The sequence below is a fragment of the Cebus imitator genome, unplaced genomic scaffold, assembly GCF_001604975.1.
Source record: "Cebus imitator isolate Cc_AM_T3 unplaced genomic scaffold, Cebus_imitator-1.0 Scaffold110, whole genome shotgun sequence".
Classification (NCBI taxonomy): Eukaryota; Metazoa; Chordata; class Mammalia; order Primates; family Cebidae; genus Cebus; species Cebus imitator.
This window is the reverse complement of record NW_016107425.1, coordinates 1,037,359-1,057,474: the sequence shown is the minus strand read 5'-3', so window position 1 is coordinate 1,057,474 and position 20,116 is coordinate 1,037,359. Positions and strand designations below refer to the sequence as shown.

Genomic DNA, 20,116 nt, shown 5'->3' with positions numbered 1-20,116 from the left:
GCCTGTAATCCCAGCGACTCAGGATGCTGGGGCAGGAGAATTGCCTGAACCCAGGAGGCGGAGGTTGCGGTGAGCCGAGATCGCGCCATTGCACTCCAGCAATGGAAAAAAAAAAAAAAACAAATAAAAAAAAAAAAAAAATAATAATAATAATAATAATAATAATAATAATTTTTCTACTGTCAGTACAGAGTTCATCACATCACAGCAACATTTGAGCCCTGTCGATGGAGATTAAATGTTTAACAGAGGCTTGAATCTAAGAGTATGTGAAAACAATACATTTAGATTCTTACCCAATCTGGAATGTTGCCTTGCTCCTGTATAGAAACACTTTTGGTTACCAGTTTTAAATTTAAACATTTCTAAATGTAATTATTAAAACAACAAACATGATCTACTCAACTGAAAAATATTTATATTTACTTGAGAGTAAGAGCAGAATTGGCTGATTAAGGGAAGGGCTGAATTAAAAAAAAAAATTTTTTTTTAAATCCACCACTGCGTTCTTTTTTGGGTTTGTAAAATCTACAGTAAAGCAGTTGCTGACCCTGAGATATACCTATTGTTCTTTGGTTGAGGTCAGTCACTTGCTGGTATCATTAATTAAGAACCTTTGCCAAAGGTAAGATCAATTCAAATAAACAAATGTCTCTTGAATGCCTACTATGTGCTGAATTTAATGCTAGGCTCTATTGATAAAATAAGGCAAAATCCCTTGCAGGAAGTTGTTTAATGAATATGCTAGAAAGTCCCCATCTGTGCTGTTCATGTAAGTAAAGTAATTAAACAAGAAATAATGAAGTGGACAATAATCTACACCCCCAGACGAAGTTGGTAGTAGCAGGTTATTTTCTTTTCCCATCCTTCATATGGAAACAAGAAATAGGAGAAAAGGTAGTTTATGGAACAGATCAGCTGGCTTCTCTTCATATGCAGCTAAGTCATGCACTTTGTACAAAGGAGTTGATTTTTTAAAGATTTTGTGCTGTTAGAGGGAAGGGACCTGTTGCAATTCTTTTTATATAATGCCATGAACACTTGGATGTCTTGAGAACAATATTCTGTTTTAAATAGTTGATTATGTTCCCTAACGTCTATGTGTAAACATTTTTTAATTTCTTGGGACTAGGGACTGTATGGGTCAATAAACATTTGTAGGGTATCTGTGGTAAGATTTTGGGGGAAAACAAAATGTGTTTATTGTTTTCGAGGAATTTATTTGTCTTTGAGTCAACCAAAATAACAGATTATAGTCAGAATGTAGAGTAATAAGGATCTTTATAAAACAGTTTTGTTATGTTCTTGTGATCAGTAGTCTCTCAGTCTTTTAGGACCTGGCTGTAGCTGACCTTAGTTTTTTTTGTTCTGGACCCATTTAAATGACTACTTATGTTAAAATTATGTATATTTAGATTAATTCTTAATGTCATGTCTAAAATAACAACTATCTGAGCCTGCTTTAGTAAATAGTAATGTTTCCTTTTTCTTTTTCTCAGTACCAGGGTGGAAATGGCTCGAGTCCAGTAAGAGGCATACCTCCTGCAATCCGTTCTCCTCAGAATTCACATTCACATTCCACTCCTTCCTCCTCTGTAAGTCATCTTTCAAGTTTTTAATGCATAGTCTTTTGGAAGTTATGTACATTGAATAAGTTTTATAATTTGTTTTATTGAGAACTTCTATATAAATTAGTGTTTATCTTTTAATACATTATTTCTGTGGCATGAGTTAAATCCTTTTAAATGATCTGATGCTATTGGAATTTTATTTCTGAAAGTGAGCCTCTTAAAGATTTTCTGAATTAATTATATCCAAGAAGCATTGTTTCTGTAAGAGAATACCTTTTGAGTCTGTGGGACTAACATGAGTACTGTTGTATTAGTCTGTATTCAGTTGTTGATTCCTAATTTGTAACTTTATTAAAATTGAATTTCTTAACCCCTAAAATGATAGCATAATTTCTTTCTGGTAATAAAAGGCACAGGGTATGTAGTTCAGCACAGGAAAAGAATCTTGGATTTAAAATTATCTTAAACTTTTTGGTTTCTTCCTAACATTTTAGATATAGCTCTTTTATATGCATTGTTTTGCATATTGCATTTCGTTTTTTAATTTACTTTCATTGTTTGAAAGTTCAGTATCTAACTAAAAAAATAGTATTGGTATTCAGTAATGTAAAGATGAATTAAAGATTTTTAAAAGTCAGAGTTTCACTTATCTATTCAAGCACCTTATTTTATTTCTTGTGTCCCCTTCTTATCCTTGTCTTTAGATGTACTTGGTTGTGTCTTACTCATTTTGTACCTTGCAGGATGTCACATTGCCATGTATAAAGTAAGGCGTAAGATTCAACAGTAACTTTAAGAGTTATAGTGATAGCATTGATACAATATTATAATCTGCTTTCAGTGAGGTTTTTTTTGAACTAGTGACCAGATAAACCAAGAAATTCATGAATAAATTGATATTAAACTACATACGGGCATGTATTATTGTCCCTAGTACTACATTTATTTTTTTGAACTATCAATCAATTTTTAATATTTTTCAGAATAATTTATTTGGCTGTATTTTTTTTTTTAACAATATGAAAACATTAAGATTTCTTTTATGACACTAGATGTAAGCTCCATGAGGGCAGGGAATATATTGTTGTATTTCTCAGTGGGGCTTATGTAGGAGGTACTTAATGAAAGCTTGTTGAATAAATGGTGATTAAAAGGTTTTAAAAGTCAATTATGTTTCAATTCAGGTGTTATTCTTATAGAAACTTCTTCAGAGATGTTAACTAACTGTTGCTAATTAGAAACCTACTTTTTTTCCCTTGCTAATGTAAAAATGTTAATAATTTTTTTAGGTTCGACCGAATAGCCCTTCTCCTACTGCATTAGCATTTGGGGACCACCCTATTATACAACCAAAGCAGTTATCCTTTAAAATTATTCAGGTAAATGATAATTAAAATGATTTTTCTATGGCTTCTAAGAAACCGTTGACTAACTTACTAACAAGGTGTCTGTTGTTTGTTTTATGTGAAGTCATAAAGCAGAATTACATATCAAGAAAGATAACTTACTAAACAAAAACAACAGAATTTGTAGGAGGGAGTGAGAAACTGAAGTATACAATTTACTATGAGCTTTTAAAATGACTGTAACATGTTACTTTTACCGATTCTTTTAGAACTTAATATCCAAGTATATGTAATTGATATTTTGTGAAGGTGCAGTATTTGTTATAAGTGGACATCAAGCTTCTCATTTGACTATGTTTATGTATATACATATATGTGACAAATTATATAAAAATTATTTGAATTATTTGTATATGTTTTATACTTTTATAGTTTGATGAATTTTGATTACTAAATTTTTCATTATAATTTTTTTACATGTGACGGTTTCTGAATGGCACTTTCTCAGACTGGGGTTTGGGAGAGTAGATCTTACTCTTCAACAACCTCAGCTTGCAGTTGATTTCCATTAGACTTTATTTGTTAGGTCATGTCCTAACGGTTGTGTATGTATCAAAACCTCTTTCTTTAGATGATCCTGAGGCTAGGATTACAAGTACATTCCTTTCAGCCACTGAGTTGATCATGAAAGGTTTTGCTGCATGAGATGTCCGTCAAAGTACATAAAATTTTAGTTAGAAAGAGTAAGTTCAAGGGATCTATTATACACCATAGGGGCTACAGTTAAGAACAGTATTTTGTGTACATGAAAATTGCTACAAGAGTGGATTTTAAGTATTCACACCACAAAAAATGATATATGTTAAATAACTTGATTTAGCCGTTCTGTGATGTATACATATATCAAAACATGATGTTGTATACCATAAATAGATACAATTTTTACTTACCAATTTAAAAAAGATTTTGTAAAATTCAAAAAAATCAACTAGAGGAATGTATAGAAGAAAGCAGTGGATGTATTGACTTGTAATGAGGAATGTCAATGTTCTGAGTAATTGATCTTCTTTAGATGTTTCTTGGTAAGTCTGTAGCATTTGTACACTTGAACTTATTAAAACTGCACTAAAATTTTTTGAGGTACACTTTACGTATACACACAAATATATATATTTTTTTGCCTTTTGAATTTGGGGTAAAATCTAGTTTTATGTTTGCTTGAAACAGCATATATAATAGAGATAATAAAATAGCTTCTTTTCGTTTAGACTGATCTCACAATGCTGAAATTAGCAGCATTAGAAAGTAATAAAATCCAGGACCTGGAAAAGAAGGAAGGACGTATAGATGATTTGCTCAGGGTAAGTGATGAGTCGTAGAGGGGAAAAAATTGAATAAATTATTTGGCAACAAAGTATTCAGAAAATACTTAGCATTGTAAAAAAATTCCGTAGCTAGGCTGGGTGTGGTGGGTCACGCCTGTAATCCCAGCCCTTTGGGAGGCCGAGGCTGGTGGATCATGAGGTCAAGAGATGGAGACCATCCTGGCCAACATGGTGGAAACCCCCCCCCCCCCGCCGTCTCTACTAAAAATACAAAAATTAGCTGAGCGTAGTGGCGTGCATCTGTAGTCCCAACTACTCAGGAGGCTGAGGCAGTAGAACTGCTTGAACCCAGGAGGCAGAGGTTGCAGTGAGCTGAGATTGTACAACTTCACTCCAGCCTGGTGACAGGGCCAGACTCTGTCTCAATTAATCAATCAATAAAATAAAATTTCTGTAGCTAGAATACAATAAGCTTTTTCTGTTAGTTTGAGTACATGATTGAAAATGCCGGTTTTAATGTGAAATATTTTATTAGATCTTTAATAAATTGGGAATTGAGAAACTGTTGGCAAACTGGAAGTTAATAACATAGGACCAATTAACCTAACACAAATAGCCATTTCATGTTAGCTTTAAAGCTTATTGATTTTATTATATGCCTAGCATCTTATACCATATAGAACAAAGTAACTGCTGCAGTTCTGTAGCATTTTTAATGGAAACTGTTTAAAAATACATCTAGAAGTATACTTACAATATAAGGTTTTTAAAGCAGCAGTTCATACCCCTTGCTTCTCCTTAGACTAGATGAGAAGGGTGAAAGTACTAATGCCTGAACTCTATCTACCCTGAGGGGTTCTGATCAAGTTGATGGCATGACGTAGGTCTTGGACATTGGTAGTTTTAAAGGCTCTCCAGATGATTCTAATTTAAGCCAGCATTGAGAACTACTGGCATAGAAATGCAATAAAACCAACACCTGTGATCCTACTGTATTTGGCAGTACCTTTGAAACATCCAGTGTGTCTTTTTCCTGATCCTGTCATATTTACTCTCTCACACCCATTTACCATTTAACCACTATTTTGTGCCTTGGTGTTTCTTTATGGTTGTATTAAATATGTGCTTACATTCTTAACAATATGTTATTTCAGTTGGTTTTTGAACTTTAAGTGAAATTTTCCTATATGGACCCTTTTGCCCAGCTTGTTTTCAGTGAACATTATATATCAGAGAGTTGTCCACTTTGATGAGTATAACTGTAATTTGTTCATTTCACTGCAATATTGTAAGGCGTTAATATGAGCATGCCATAATTTCTGTATCTTTTCTTTTAGTTGACGTTTTATTTTTATTTTTTCTAATATAAACAATTCTAAGAACATTATTTGTATGTGTCTTCTAGGGCAAATATGAAAAAATTTTTCTATGGTATGTGTTTAGGAAAGACATGACCAGAGTACAGGGCATACATATCTTCCATTTTACTGTATAATACCAGGTATTGCTCAGAGATTTTTGGTCTGGTCACTTTTATCCCCCTAAGAGACAGGGTCTTACTCTGTCACCCAGGCTAGAGCACAGTGGGGGGAATCATAGCTCACTGTAGCCTCAAACTCCTGGGCTTAAACAATATTTTCCACCTGAGGCTCCTGAGTAGCTAGGACTATAGGCCCGTGTCATCACTCTGGGCTGATTTTTAAAATTTTTTTGTAGAGCCGGGAGTCTGCAGGCTGACGTTGAACTCCTGGCCTCAAGTGATCCTCCCACCTCAGCCTCCCAAAGTGCTGGGGATACCAGCATGAACCACCGTGCCCAGCTGATGTTTCAGTATAAATTATTAATCCTACTGAAATTGGTTTTTGGTATGGCAGGATGTGTAGGGTTTTATTTCAGTTTCTTTCTATATGGATAACCAATTGTTCATCCCTAAACTGTTTAATTAAAAGCTTATTCTTATACCACCAGCTCTATTTCATAAAATCTTGTTTCCAGTATACAAGTAGATCTATTTCTGTGTTCTGAATCATGTTTCCTTGTTTTATTTGTGTGTCTCTACACAAGTACTGCAGCATCTTTTTATCATGTAGCAATTGCCTTTGGCTGTTAGTAACAGAGAACATAGCAGTACTTTAAATGAGATAGAAGCTTATTTTTCAAGAGAAGAACAGATGTAGGCAGCTCAGATATTATTACTCCTCAGTATCATATGTTACCTTGTCATTGTTAGTTCATGGCCTATATCTCAAAGGTCACATCAAGATTCAATATATCTGTTAGGGTCACAATTATGATATCTGCATTCTAAGCAGATAACGGGGGAGGGGGAGGGAGTAGAGAACAAAAAGCACAATTCTGTGTGCAGCCTTCTTGTATATCTCATTAAACAACTTCATACATGCCACATTCCCCCCCCTCCCCACTGCCTACATCAGGGATTTCTCCCGGTGTTACCTTTTAAGAAAAGTTTTATAAAGGTGCCTCAAACAACTTCTGCTTGCATCTCATTAACCATCCGTGGCTGCAGGGAGAGCTGGGAAATGTAGGCTTTTGGCTAGGTTGATAGCAATCCAGGACAAAACATTGAATTTCCATTATTAAGGAAGAAGGGACTTCAGTAATCATAATTGTGTAGCATTATATTAAGTCATGATATATGGTTAAACAGATAGCCACTTGTTCATTTTGGCTATTTTTGGCCCTTTGCAGTCTTAGAGAAATTCTAGAATCAGGTTTCAAGTTGCATACACATCATATACACACATGGTTGAGATTTTGTTTGAATTGCTGAGGGTCTGTTGGTGCTATATTCTGTATGCTCTTCCTTGAAAAACAATTTTATTGGGTATCTAATTTTAGGCTGGCAATTATTTTCTCTCAGTACTTTCAAGATAGTATGCCCTTGTCTGTTGGATTCTACCATGGTTGGCCTAGATTTGTGATTATCAAAGTGTGATCCTCAGATCAGAAGCATCAGTATTAATGGAAAACTTATTAGAAGTGGAAATTTTCAGTTCCTTCCTGAGACCTGACTCAGAAGCTCTGGGAATGGTTCCCAGTAATCTGTTGTAACAAGCCCTATAGGTTATTCTCTTGCCACTGTATTAATCAGATTCATCTATTGATGTTAGAAGCCTCTTCCCTGAGCATATAACTACCTACAAAGTGAATAGAATTAGTATCCTATTGCTAAGGAAGAATGGTAAGGACAGTTGTTGGGTAGGCAACTTGTGTATGTTATCTATAAATTCAATGGAGAAAGTATTTTGTTAGTTATAAGAGATAGAGGAAAACTCACGTTTATTTTTAAGTGATAGACACTTCACATACCATATTTTAGTTATTTTTAACAAAGTGAGGTATATTGTATTGCCTCTATTTAGAAATAAGAAAGCTGAACTAAGGTTCGTGTAACTTACTTAACTTAGCCAAAGTTAACCTTAGAGTGTGAATTTGAATGTACGGATATGTATACAAATTTCCCTGTATGTATTTTTCAGTGCACGCTTGAATAACATTTAGCAGTATTATCTCATGGTTAAATAGGCTTTTTTTTTTTCTTGTTTCATACTCAGATATTTAATATTATTAATCCTATTTGTATATAATTTATTCAGAACATTAAAAATATTTCTAAGCTTTTCATATTCCCCAGTCTAGACCTTTTGCATTTTCTACTTATGTCATAGGCTAACTGTGATCTCAGACGGCAAATAGATGAACAACAAAAATTACTTGAAAAATATAAAGAACGATTAAATAAATGCATATCAATGAGCAAGAAACTTCTTATTGAAAAGGTAGGTTAAAAGTTGAGTAAATTTTCTCTTCCCCTTCATTAGCCCCTTGTGCTTTATATGCTTTTATAAAATTAATGAATAAAACTGAGTGATCATTTTTTTTTCTCCTTTTTTTCAGAGTACGCAAGAAAAACTGTCAAGCAGAGAGAAGAGTATGCAAGATCGATTACGCCTTGGGCACTTTACAACAGTTAGACATGGCGCTTCATTTACTGAACAGTGGACAGATGGCTTTGCATTTCAGAATCTTGTGAAGTTAGTCATTCTTAACATTTAAAAGTTTTTCGTATTCATTTGGGTTTTCATTACTTTAAAAGATTATAGATTTGTAATTATGTTCTACAGTTCCTCACTACGCTGAAATTACAGAATTTAGTACATTTGAAAGGGATATGAAACCAAGAATATTACAGTGTTTGCTTTATTATAGATTTGCTTTAAATCTATTACAGTAGATTTCTTGGTTAATTAGTACTCGTCTATAGAGTATAATATGTTATTTTAACTCTGACTTTCCAAAGTATGAACTGAACCTTTAGCTTTACAGATGATATTTTGGGAGAAAAACTGTTGAAAATTTAATTTTCAGTGGAAGTGTTGTGTTTTTTTCCAATTCCTCTCTCCTTATAATATTCAGTACTTGCCTGCTTTCTATGCCTAAGGAAAAAAAAAGCTTCTCTTTTTCCTTAGATATAGTAACTCATATCAGTTAAACCAAACATGTGACTTTAGCATTTCTGAGGTAAACTCTATTTATTATTTATTTTAATTTCAACTTTTATATTAGATTCAGGGGACACATGTGCAGGTTGTTACAGGGGTATATTGCATGATACTGAGGTTTGGGGTACAATTGAACCCATTACTCAGGTAGTGAGCATAGTACCCAATAGTTTTTCATTCCTTGTCCCATCTCTGCCTCCTTCATCTTTGTAGTCCCCAGTTTCTGTCATTCTCATCTTTGTGTCCCATGTGTCTCCAATGTTTAGCTCCCACTTATACATGAGAATATGTGGTATTTGGTTTTCTGGTGCATTTCTGATCAAACTTTAAAACAAAAATTATAGTTACCATATTCTCTTCATGAGTTCAGATGGTGGTAGATAAGGATTGATTGGCTGTTTATGTGTTAAGTAGTGCTAAATATGCTACTCCTTTTTGGGGGGTGGGAGGTGGAAAATTTCTTTAAACCTGGAAATCAGGAGTAATGCCAGCATGAACATCAGCTTTTCCAGAGTATCGAGTTACTTGAAATAGAGGCAGAGCTTGCTTTCACATGGTATCACACCAACATTGCTGTTCAAGCACTGGTTCCTAGGAGTTGCCGCAGAATGGGCTTCTCTCTCAGCAGATTTATTCAACTTTTGTTCAACATAGCTGTGCAAGTTATACCACAGTGAAACAAAGGATAATGTCCCTGTGTTATTAGGGAGTTTGGGTTTTAATTCTGATAATGGGACTTGTTAAAGGTTTACCTATAGTGTATGTGATTGGAATGATATCTATAGTGATAGTTGTAGAATAATAACTGATGGTAATGTGAATGTATTACTAGAAAGAGGATAAATGTTATTGGCAGTTAAGACGGAGTGGCATCCAGATGAAAAGTGATTAAGGCATGAACTAACATATCAACAGTAAAGTGGAAAGCAGGAGAAGATAATTTTTCAGTGTTTTATGAGCAAAAGGCTCTGCTACTAAACCTAGACCTGTAATTGTCCTGCAATGAATAAAAGAGAGGGTTATAGAATTAATATGAATGTTCTAAAATATAAATTCTACCAGTGGTTCCAATTTCACCACTTAACTGTCAAAAAAGATGGCAGGCGCAGTGGCTCATGCCTGTAATCCTAGCACTTTGGGAGGCCGAGGTGGGCGGATCACCTGAGGTCAAGATTTTGATACCAGCCTGGCAAACATGGCAAAATCCCGTTTCTACTGAAAATACAAAAATTAGCCAGGCTTGGTGGTGTGCGCCTGTAATTCCAGCTACTCGGGAAGCTGAGCCATGAGAATTGCTTGAACCTGGGAGGTTGCAGTGAGCTGAGATTATGCCACTGCACTCCAGCCTGGGCAATAGAGTGAGACTGTCTAAAAAAATAACTGTCAAAAAAGAAAATAATTACTTGTATGTCCTGACTTCACTAATAAGCATTTATTGAGGACCTACTATGTGTATATCAAGCTGTTTATAATCAGTTATAGAACCCAAAGTGGTTAGAAGATGAGATAAATAATTAAATAAAAGATAATAATATTAACCTCTAGTCATCCCTGAATAATCAGCTGTTAATACCTATTCCAGTAATTCTTTACTTTCCATTAATATTTTAATCATTAGTAGTATTACTGCTTATTTGCATTTATACCATCTTGATTGTGCCCTAAAATAGCCTTAAGATTTACTTATTAAAAATTGAAATTTATTCCTGCTTTTAAATGAAAACTGGATTAAAGTCTTGCTCTCACTTTGCCATTCTTGAGATTTTTCTCTACTGTTTTAATCTTCTACCTAGGTTCTTCTTGACGTTTTTTTACTCCTATCATACTCTGCTACTTCCTCACTAGAATCATAGGGAAGGGGATGTGTATAAGGTCAATTCTGCATTGGCCAAGTAGGAGCCCTATAGTTCTCATCTGAGTGCTTGAGAGGAGGGTGTGAAATATTTGACTTGCTCTAACTAGAGTATCATAACCATGTAGGATTTTTAAATTTTTTATTGGCATAGTGAGGTGACCTGAAAGAGAACATGGTTACTATTAGAATAAGCTTAAGGTGTTGTATGATAAGTTGGTTTTTAAAAGCTTCACTTTTAACTACTTAATGCTCTGCTCAAACTGCTAAAATGTTGAATCTACATTTTAATAATAGACATAGTGCCTATTAGTTTTTAGAATTGGGGAGCTATTTGCAAAAATGTTTCAGATTCTTGAATGGGAAGCATTAATTTTACTTTTGTTACTTGCCCATTTTTCAAAGCCATGCTAATTTTTCTTCCTATTTTCTTTTTTCCCTTAAATTATCAAAATTATATTTTTCTTATAAATTTCTTAAGGTTTATTTGTTTCATTTCAAAACACCAGTCCCATTTTTTTTAACAAAAGTAAATTTAGAAATTAACTCTTTTCATATTAAATTCATATTTGCATTTTGTACATTTGTTAGCAAATATTGTGATGCATGTATAACATGTACCCCATACTTTAATGGTTTGGGGGCTTGTTTTAGCTCATTTATTTCATTCAAGAAACATTTATTGAGCAACAGGTAAGTGCTGGTCACTAGGTACTAGGGATACAACAGGATACTGTATAAATAGACATGATCTCTGTTCTTAGGGAGTGATGTTGTCTAACCGGACACTTTCTGATGAAGTATCTGTAGGAATGATATTTGTTAGAAAGGATGAGGTGGGGAGATAGAAGGTCCCATGAAATTACATATGGCAACACACCTTTCCCTAATCTAGGAGTTTAGAGAACACCTCATTTAAAAACAATCATTTCAAATGAACCCTGAAGGATAAGTACAAGTTGGTTCATCAAAGTGGAACCAAAAGGTTAAAAATTTATATTACCTGATTTTTTATGTTTTTTATGCATTTTTTCCCATTTTAACTGTGAAAAGTCATACAAGGTTAATTTGGTTTTATTTGTTTATTTTTACACAGGCAACAAGAATGGGTGAATCAGCAAAGGGAAGATATTGAAAGGCAAAGGAAACTTCTAGCCAAACGCAAACCTCCCACAGCTAATAATTCTCAGGCACCCTCTACCAATTCTGAACCAAAACAAAGGAAAAACAAAGCAGTCAATGGAGCAGAAAATGATCCCTTTGTTAGACCAAATTTACCACAACTGTAAGCCTCCATTTAAAATTTATCTTTTTTAAAATGGTTGCCAGTGAGCGTGAATGTTACTAATGGATGTTATTTATAATTAATACTTAGCAAAAATGATTATAACCAGGAAGGAAGGCAGCATTCAAAATTTAGCTCTAAATTAATAGGCCCAAATATCTGAATTCTACCTTTTTAAGCAGAGACTTAACAATTCTTTTTTAAAAGAGAGACTTAGGTAGCTAAGAGGATATCAGAATTCATCCTTTTCTCTGTGTCTGAATCAGTTAAAGAATCAATTGAAAGTTTTGGATTATTCTAATTCAGTGTTTCTATTAACATTCCTTTGTCTGAGAATGAAGTAATGTAACTGCCATTTATGTATTTTCTCAACCTATGAAAGCAATTCATTAGTGGGTTATAGGTATTGTTTCTCCCTTTCTGCTTTTGTTTTCTGAATTTTCTTTGTTAATGAGTTATTCTTTATTATTTAAAGGACAAAGCCATTTTTTAAAAGTTGTGTGCTTATTGTAGAAAATTTGGAAAATAGGACAAAAATAATAAAATAATATAGACCATGATCCCATTTCACAGAAGACACCATTGTTAAAATTTCAATATGCAGATGTACTCAAACTTACATAAATTTTCTCTTCAAGAAGAACTTATGTAAACCCATGTGAGTAGAAAATACATATATCCTCTAATGTCTTATTTACATGTATTCTTTTCTCCTCGATTGAAAGATTGTCTTTCATTTATGCTTTAAATCCCATCTGCAACTGTATCAGGAACTTCTTCTGTTGATACCTCCTTTGTGCTCTATTTGTTACTTCCCTTCAGAAAACATGTAAGAAAGACCATTAAAAAATTCTCCCTCAATTACAAATCCCTATAGTCCCTATATTCTGCGCGTCCTCTTCATAACTAGGCTTCTTGAAAGAGTTGCCTGTCCTTACAGTCTCTTCTGCCTTGTCTTCCAGTCCCCCTTTCTTAACTGAAATTGTTTTTAAGATTATCTTCCTGATGCTAAATGGCTGTAACATTTGGGCCTTTAACTTACTTGGCAGCATTGAATATTGTTGACTTCTACTTTTTAAAAAAGACTCTCTTAGTTTTTAAGATACTCAGTTTCCATTTTAACTTATCTGGCTGCATTTTCTCCATCTCTTTCTATGGGCATCATTTATTTATTTACCAATCTATAAAATGTAGATGACTTTTAGGGATATGTCCTAGGCCATCATATTTCTCACTCTATGTATTCTTGAGTATTATCTACTCTCAGAGTTTCTATTACCATGCACATCCTGCTGACAAAAATTACCATCTCCAGCCCACTTTTCTCTCTTGATTATCAGATACTTCTGTCTCAATCTTGAATATAATATACCTGATTAGTTGATATCAGTACTTAAATATCTCACCGGAACTTCTAATGCAGCCTGTTCAAATCTGTATTTAGTAAAAACAAAACCTTTATTTACTGTTATCTTTCCCATTCAGTCTGTCTTTACACACACATGCCTTGCCTTTTTTCTGTATTCTGGTAATTAGTGACGTTACCATCCTCTCACATGTAAGAATTCTAGTTGTCACCTTTAACATTTTAAGTACAGATTTTATTTATTTTTATTTTTTTGTAGAGATGGAGTCTCACTATGTTGCCCAGGCTTGTCGTTGAACTCCAGGGCTCAAGCAGTCTTCTTGGCTTTATCCTCCCAAAGTGCTGGGATTATAGGCATGAGCCACTGCATCTGGCCAGATTTTGCTTATTTTTCTTAATCCATTAGAGATTCGATGGTGATAATCTTTCAAAGTCTGTCTCAAAATGTGCTTTCTTCTTAAAGCCTTTCTTAATTTTCTTGAGCTGTTGTTACAATTAAAACATTTTGACTATCATTAATTTTTAAAAAGATCTGTACTTTTTGTAAGTTGGTAAATTGTTTAAGGAAAAACAAAAACACAAGTGAATGACTGGGTTGGTAGGGGGTTGTATTAAAAGAAAATATGGGCAGGGTGAGGTGGCTCACACTATAATCCCAGTGCTTTGGAAGGCTGCGGCTGGAGGATTGCTTGAGTCCAGTTTGACACCAGTCTGGGCAACATAGAGAGACCTTGTCTCTGTTTCTTTAAAAGAAAGAAAAGTATATGTTAGCTTTAACTCTTAACCTGTAGATACCCAGTCTGGCTAGACACCAGATATGTCCACTTATCCGTTATGTAAGTTCCCACTAACACCATTCATTCTAACTCAGGTTACTGCTGCTGTCTTTTACTTGGGTTATTTTTATATTCCCTCCCTCTTCCCCCTTCAATTTTGATCTCTTCCTGGAGTCTATTTTCATGTCACAGTTAGAGTCATTTTTCTGAAATAAAAATGTGATCCTTTCATTCTCTTCCTTATAACCATAACAAAGCTCTCCAATACTGGAATGCTATAACGCAAAAGCCTTACTGTGGCTTATAAAGTGCTTTTGATCTGCTCCTTCTTCCTTATCTAGCCTCATCGTTGCCATTGTTCAGTACTTCTCCTTCACTGCCAACATTCACACTCTCACCCATTGTATTAATTTCTGTTCATCTTTTATGTCCCATGGTAGGTATCACTTCCTCCTGAAAACCTTTCCTTAATCTGTGAAAGATGGGAGTTATTCATTACTTTGAGGTATCACCATAGTTAGTATCCTGTATCTCTTCAGTCACAGCATCAGTGTCCACTCAGGTAATGACACTAGAAACCTGCCTGTCTTCTTAATGTTTTCTTTTCTCTCATTCTCTGTGTTTGTTTCCATAACATTTTCATGTTTGTCCCATTCTTCATTTTCATGGTCACTGTCTTAGTATAGGACCTTGGGTTTTTTTTGAACCTAGATTACTATTTTTCGTGTCTTACCATATTTAACCTTTGCCAGTGGCTTTCTAGATAAAATTCATCCACACGAAGACCCTTTATGTAAACCATATTTCTCTCTTTAGCCTTATTCCTCAACATTTGCCCTACGTATATCCTACATTAAACCTTTTCAATTTTCTAAATGGATTGTGCTTTCTTGCTTCTGTGACTTTATCTTGTTTCTTACCTTTCTTCATTTGTTTCATTTCCTGTTTATCCTTTAAGACTTAGGTCAAATACTACATCTTTAAAAGGAAGTTCCCTCTAATCTTTTTTCTTACCAGTTTCTCCTATTGCCCCTCAAGTGAGGTGCCATGACATTTTGTGCATACCTGTTTGTATTGTAGCCTTTATTTCACTGTTTTATCTCTGTAGTCCCAATGCCCAACACAGTGTTTGGTGGATGGAAGATAGTAAATACTAAATACTAAATTACAATACATAAGCATTTAGGCCAGGTGGAGTGACTCATACTTGTAATCCAGTGCTTTGGAAGGCCAACCCAGAAAGATTGCCGTGGTCAGGAGTTTGAGACTGGCTTGGACAACATAGCAAGATCCTATCCCCCAAAAATAAAAAAATTAACCAAGCGTGGCAGCATGTCCCTGTAGTCCCAGCTACTCAGGAGGCTGAGGCAGGAGGATCTCTTGAGCCCAGGAGTTTGAGTTTATAGTGAGCTATGATCACTCCATTGCACTGCATCCTTAATGACAGTGAGACCCTGTCTCATAGGAAAAAAATTAAAACACACTTGATCGAATTTCATTTTCTTCTTGATAGATCATCTTTCTGGTTTGTCACAGTTACGTTGTTTACTACGTGTCTTCCAAGATGCTACAGCTTTAATTGTAGTCTAATAATCGTAGTCTTCTCTCATGTCTATCCCATTTTATTCCATATGTTGACCTAAAACTAACTCTGACAAATGAAGTGATGGATACTACATAGCAATTTGATTGTATTCTTAAACAAATAGAGGTTTAAATAGAGCGAAAAGCCACAGAAGCACTTTGATTCATATATACTGAAGTTTGAATAATGGTTTTTTAACACAAAATTTCATATCTCTACTTGGAAAACTATCTTTTAAAACTTCTTTTGAATCATTGTTTAATGAAAATGGCTTTGGCTTGTGTGCAGAATATCTGGTATAATTAGGGTACAAGTTATGAATCATTATATTTTTATCAAGAAATTAGCATAGAAAATGAAGTTACTAATATGTGTACAGTGGTCCCCAACCTTTTGGCACCAGGGACCAGCTTTGTGGAAGACAGTTTTTTCATGGACCAGGGTAGGGGTTGGGAGATGGTTTGACGACGAAATTGTTCCACCTCAGATCATCAGGCATTAGATTCTCAGAAGTAGTGTACAACCTAGATCCTTCACATATGCAGTTTACAATAGGGTTTGTGCTTCTCTGAGAATCTAATGCTGCTGCTGGTCTGACAGGAGGTGGCGCTCAGGTGGTAATGCCTTCTGGCCCAATGCTCATCTCCTGGCCCAATGCTCATCTCCTGTCCTAACAGGCCATGGACAGCACTGGTCTGTGGCCAGGGGTGGGGAACCCTGATACGGTGGGTAGGACTTTAGATTCTGTAGTCAGACAGATGTGGATTCCAAGTTTACTCTCCCAGATTATTTTTACTAAGTTATTTTACTTCTTTGAGTCTCCATTTTCTTACTCGTGAAAATGTCTACATTATACTGTTGAAAAGATGGTAGGAGGTAATGCATGTACTTGGCATGGTTTTTGGTTCATAATTTATTTTTAACTATTAGCAAGAGTCAGCTTTGTAGGTAATTTCTAATTTTAATCAGAAAGACTTTTTTCATTTTCCAATTTTATTATTTTGTCAGTTTATTCTATTTTTTTAATTGCATTTTAGGTTTTGGGGAACATGTGAAGAACATGTAAGATTGTATGCAGAGTAAATAATTTGGTTAGTTAATACTGTTTGGATAAAGTCTGATGACACTTGGATTGATTTTCCTTTAATCAAGATTTTTTCCTTAAAATATATTCAAATTAAGTTTTGGTTGTGTCTATTAGACTTAAATGTTTCATGTTTCATAGCAGGTGACTACAAAATTAAGAGTAAGTAATATTTTACCTCATATTTTATATTATTGAAGTTTTAGAGGTCATTGTTTTTCCATTATAGTTTAAATTTTAAATTAAAAATGTATTTTAGGCTGGGCATGGTGGCTCACGCTTTAATCCGAGCACTTTGGGAGTATGAGGTGGGAGGATGAGTTGAGCCTAGGAGTTTGAGACCAGCCTGGGCAACAGACTTTACCAAAAAAGGACCCCATCTTTACTAAAAAAAATATTAGTCAGCCGTGGTGGCATGCACCTATAGTTCCAGCTTCTCAGAAGGCTGAGGTGGGAGGACTGCTTGAGCTAGGAGGTCGAGGCTGCAGTGAGCTGTGATTGCATCACTGCTCTCCACTCTAGCCTGGGCAACAGAGGAAGACCTGTCTCAAAAAAAACAAAAAGGAATATATTTTATATAATATTAAGTTATTAGTGAACTACTTATTTCTAAACTCTTATTTTTAAGAGTAGTAGTAGGGTCACAGCAGAATTGAGTACAGCTTTCCTATATACCCTATCCCTGTCCCTACATAGGTACATTCTCTTCTACTGTCAACATCCCACACCACAGTGGCACGTTACTTGCATTGACATGTCATTATCACCCAAAGTTACATTAGGGCTTGCTCTTGATGTTGTAAATTCTGTGGGTTTTGACAACTGTATAACTGATTTCTTAAAAATCCTGTCTGAAAAATCTTTCTTTCATTGAAGAATTTTACCTATTTTTAAATTCATGTAATTACTTATTGGGGTTTAAATTTGGTCTTTCTTTATGCTTCTGTTTATCCTACTTAGTCTCCATCACTTTTTCTTTTTTTTTCTCACCTTTTCTTGCACCGACCAGTTTTTGTTTATGTTATTCCTTTTCTCTGTACAGTATGAGCATGTTTCTATACTCAGACACACATATATACACACATCTACTTATAAGACATCATTGTTGTCTTGCATAGTCGGTGTTCATATGGACTTTATCCACATATTATTTTTTTGCTCTTTATGTATTTTTACACCTCTCATAAGATCCTTCTACCAAGAATACGCTTTACAAATTTTTCTTTGTAAAGGAAAATTTCAAAGGGATCTGTTGGTAGTGACCAGTTTTTGTTTGTCTAAAAATTATTTTGCCTTCATTCTTTGGATATATTTACTGGTTTTACAATTTTAGTTTGGTAGTTAATTGAATATACTATTTTACTGTCTTCTGACTTACATTACTACTATTGACAGCGTAGCTGATAGTCTTTAGAGAAACAATCCTGAATGGAGCATAAGCAGTATTTGAAGATGAGATAACCAAGAGTATTTCAAACAGATGAACAAGATCAGTCTACAGGTTCATGAAGGCCAGCAAATTCCAGGGGTTTTGAATAAAACAAAATACTCATTGAGGCTGGGTGCAGTGGCTCACAACCCTATAATCCCAGCACTTTGGGAGGCCGAGGCAGGTGGATTGCTTGAGCTCAAGAGCTGAGACAAGCCTTGGCAACATGGAAAAACCCCATCTTTACTAAAAATACAAAAATAAGCCAGGCATGGACCTGTATTCCCAGCTACTTGAGGGGCTGAGGTGGAGGGATCGCTTGAGCCTGGGAGGTTGAGTCTGCAGTGAACCATATTCATGCCATTGCACTCCAGCCTGGGAGACAGAGCAAGACCCCTCTCTCAAGCAAGCAAACAAACAAACAAACAAAAATCATCATCTATACATATAATAATGAAATTTCAGAAAATTAAGGCAAAGAGAAATAATTCTTAAGTAGCCAGAGTGAAGAAAAGACATACTGAAATAACAGTTTAGAAAAGATATTCAGGCAAGCATCAGCCAAAAGAAAACTATATTAAATCAGACACAGTAAAATTTAAGGCAAAAAAAAATTATTAGAAATAAAGTGGTGGTTATAAAAGGTTGAGATCACTAGGAAGCTGTAATTCTAAATTTATATAAATGTGATAACATGGCCGCAAGATAAATAAAAAACTAATAATATTTTAAGGTGATAAAGGCAGATCCACAAATCATAATGGGAGATTTAAATGCCTTTCTTCGAAATAGAACATGTAAATAAAAATAAAGCACTACAAAACAAAACGCACAGTGCATGCAAGATTAATGGGATTGGCATACTTGAACCAGTGGACATGTATAGAATACCTTCGAACGTCTGCAGAATACATGTTCTTTTAAAAATATTGACTGTAAAAAAAAATTGGTTATAAAGCAAGCCTCAGCAAATTTCACAGGACTAAAGTTTATGTAAGAGTGGTATTTTTTTCCTCCTTAGTCATTTGGTAGAGCTCCTGGGTAAAAATGATTGAAATCATTATATGTGTTCCCCGACCGCAATGCAATTAGCTAGAAATCTGTAACAAAAAGGTAGTGGAAAAGTCCCAATGGAAATGAGGGAAAATTTTGAAATGAAAGATTTCAAAATATTTTGAAATGAATTTTAGTGAAAGTGCTACATAACAAAATTTGTAAGATGCCTCTGAAACAGTATCTGGAGAGAAAATTATAGCTTTAGTTACTATGTAAGAAAAGAAGAAAAACAAAAACTTTACAAACTAAGCATGTATTTCAATAAGTTAGAAAGAAAATGAGCAAGAGAATTAACTGAAGAAGGAAGAGGGAAAAGATAGAAGCAGAAATTAATACAGGAAACAAACATACAGTACAGTTAATAAACCAGTTTTTTAAAAATAGGGTTAAAATTTTTGTAGGGGGAAAAACCTAATAAAATTGATAAGACTAATTTTTAAAAACCACAGCCATCACCAAGAATGAAAAAAGGAATATTACTGCTGACTCTAGATAGCTAAAGGAACATAGCACGTTATAAATGGCTTAAATTTGAAATCTTTGTGAAATTGACGAATTTCTAGAAAAATACAGTGGAACCAAAACTGACAGTGGAAGAAACAACATCCACATAGTCCTGTAACTATTAAATAAATTGAATCTGTAATTTAAACATGTATTCAAAGAAGAACTGCGAAACTGCAAGTCCATATAACTTCATCTAAGAATTCTATCAACCATTTAAGGATGAAATAGTGCCAGTCTTTTACAAACTTTACTGAAGAACAGAAAAGGTAGGTATGCTTCCCACTTATTTTCTGAGGCCAACATAATCTTGATGCCAAAACTCAACAAAGACTGTACAAGAATGAAAGTTATAGGCAAATCTCACTTGTGAAAATGCACAAATCTTTTTCTTTTTCTTTTTTTTTTTTTTTT

At 34.5% G+C, this 20,116-nt stretch overlaps 1 protein-coding gene across 2 annotated transcripts in view; it reads left to right on the top strand.

Moving 5' to 3' along the window:
• The window catches only part of TLK1 (tousled like kinase 1), a 160,912-nt gene that overhangs the window by 95,445 nt on the left and 45,351 nt on the right, over window positions 1–20,116 (top strand). Inside the window, exons 6-11 of one of the 2 annotated variants that reach the window (XM_017538169.2) lie at window positions 1,500–1,595; window positions 2,861–2,950; window positions 4,186–4,278; window positions 7,932–8,042; window positions 8,161–8,297; window positions 11,714–11,902. In XM_017538169.2, coding sequence (XP_017393658.1) covers window positions 1,500–1,595; window positions 2,861–2,950; window positions 4,186–4,278; window positions 7,932–8,042; window positions 8,161–8,297; window positions 11,714–11,902 — 716 coding nt within the window. The remainder of the gene's footprint in view (window positions 1–1,499; window positions 1,596–2,860; window positions 2,951–4,185; window positions 4,279–7,931; window positions 8,043–8,160; window positions 8,298–11,713; window positions 11,903–20,116) is intronic. The other variant, XM_017538170.2, reaches the window with a different exon arrangement.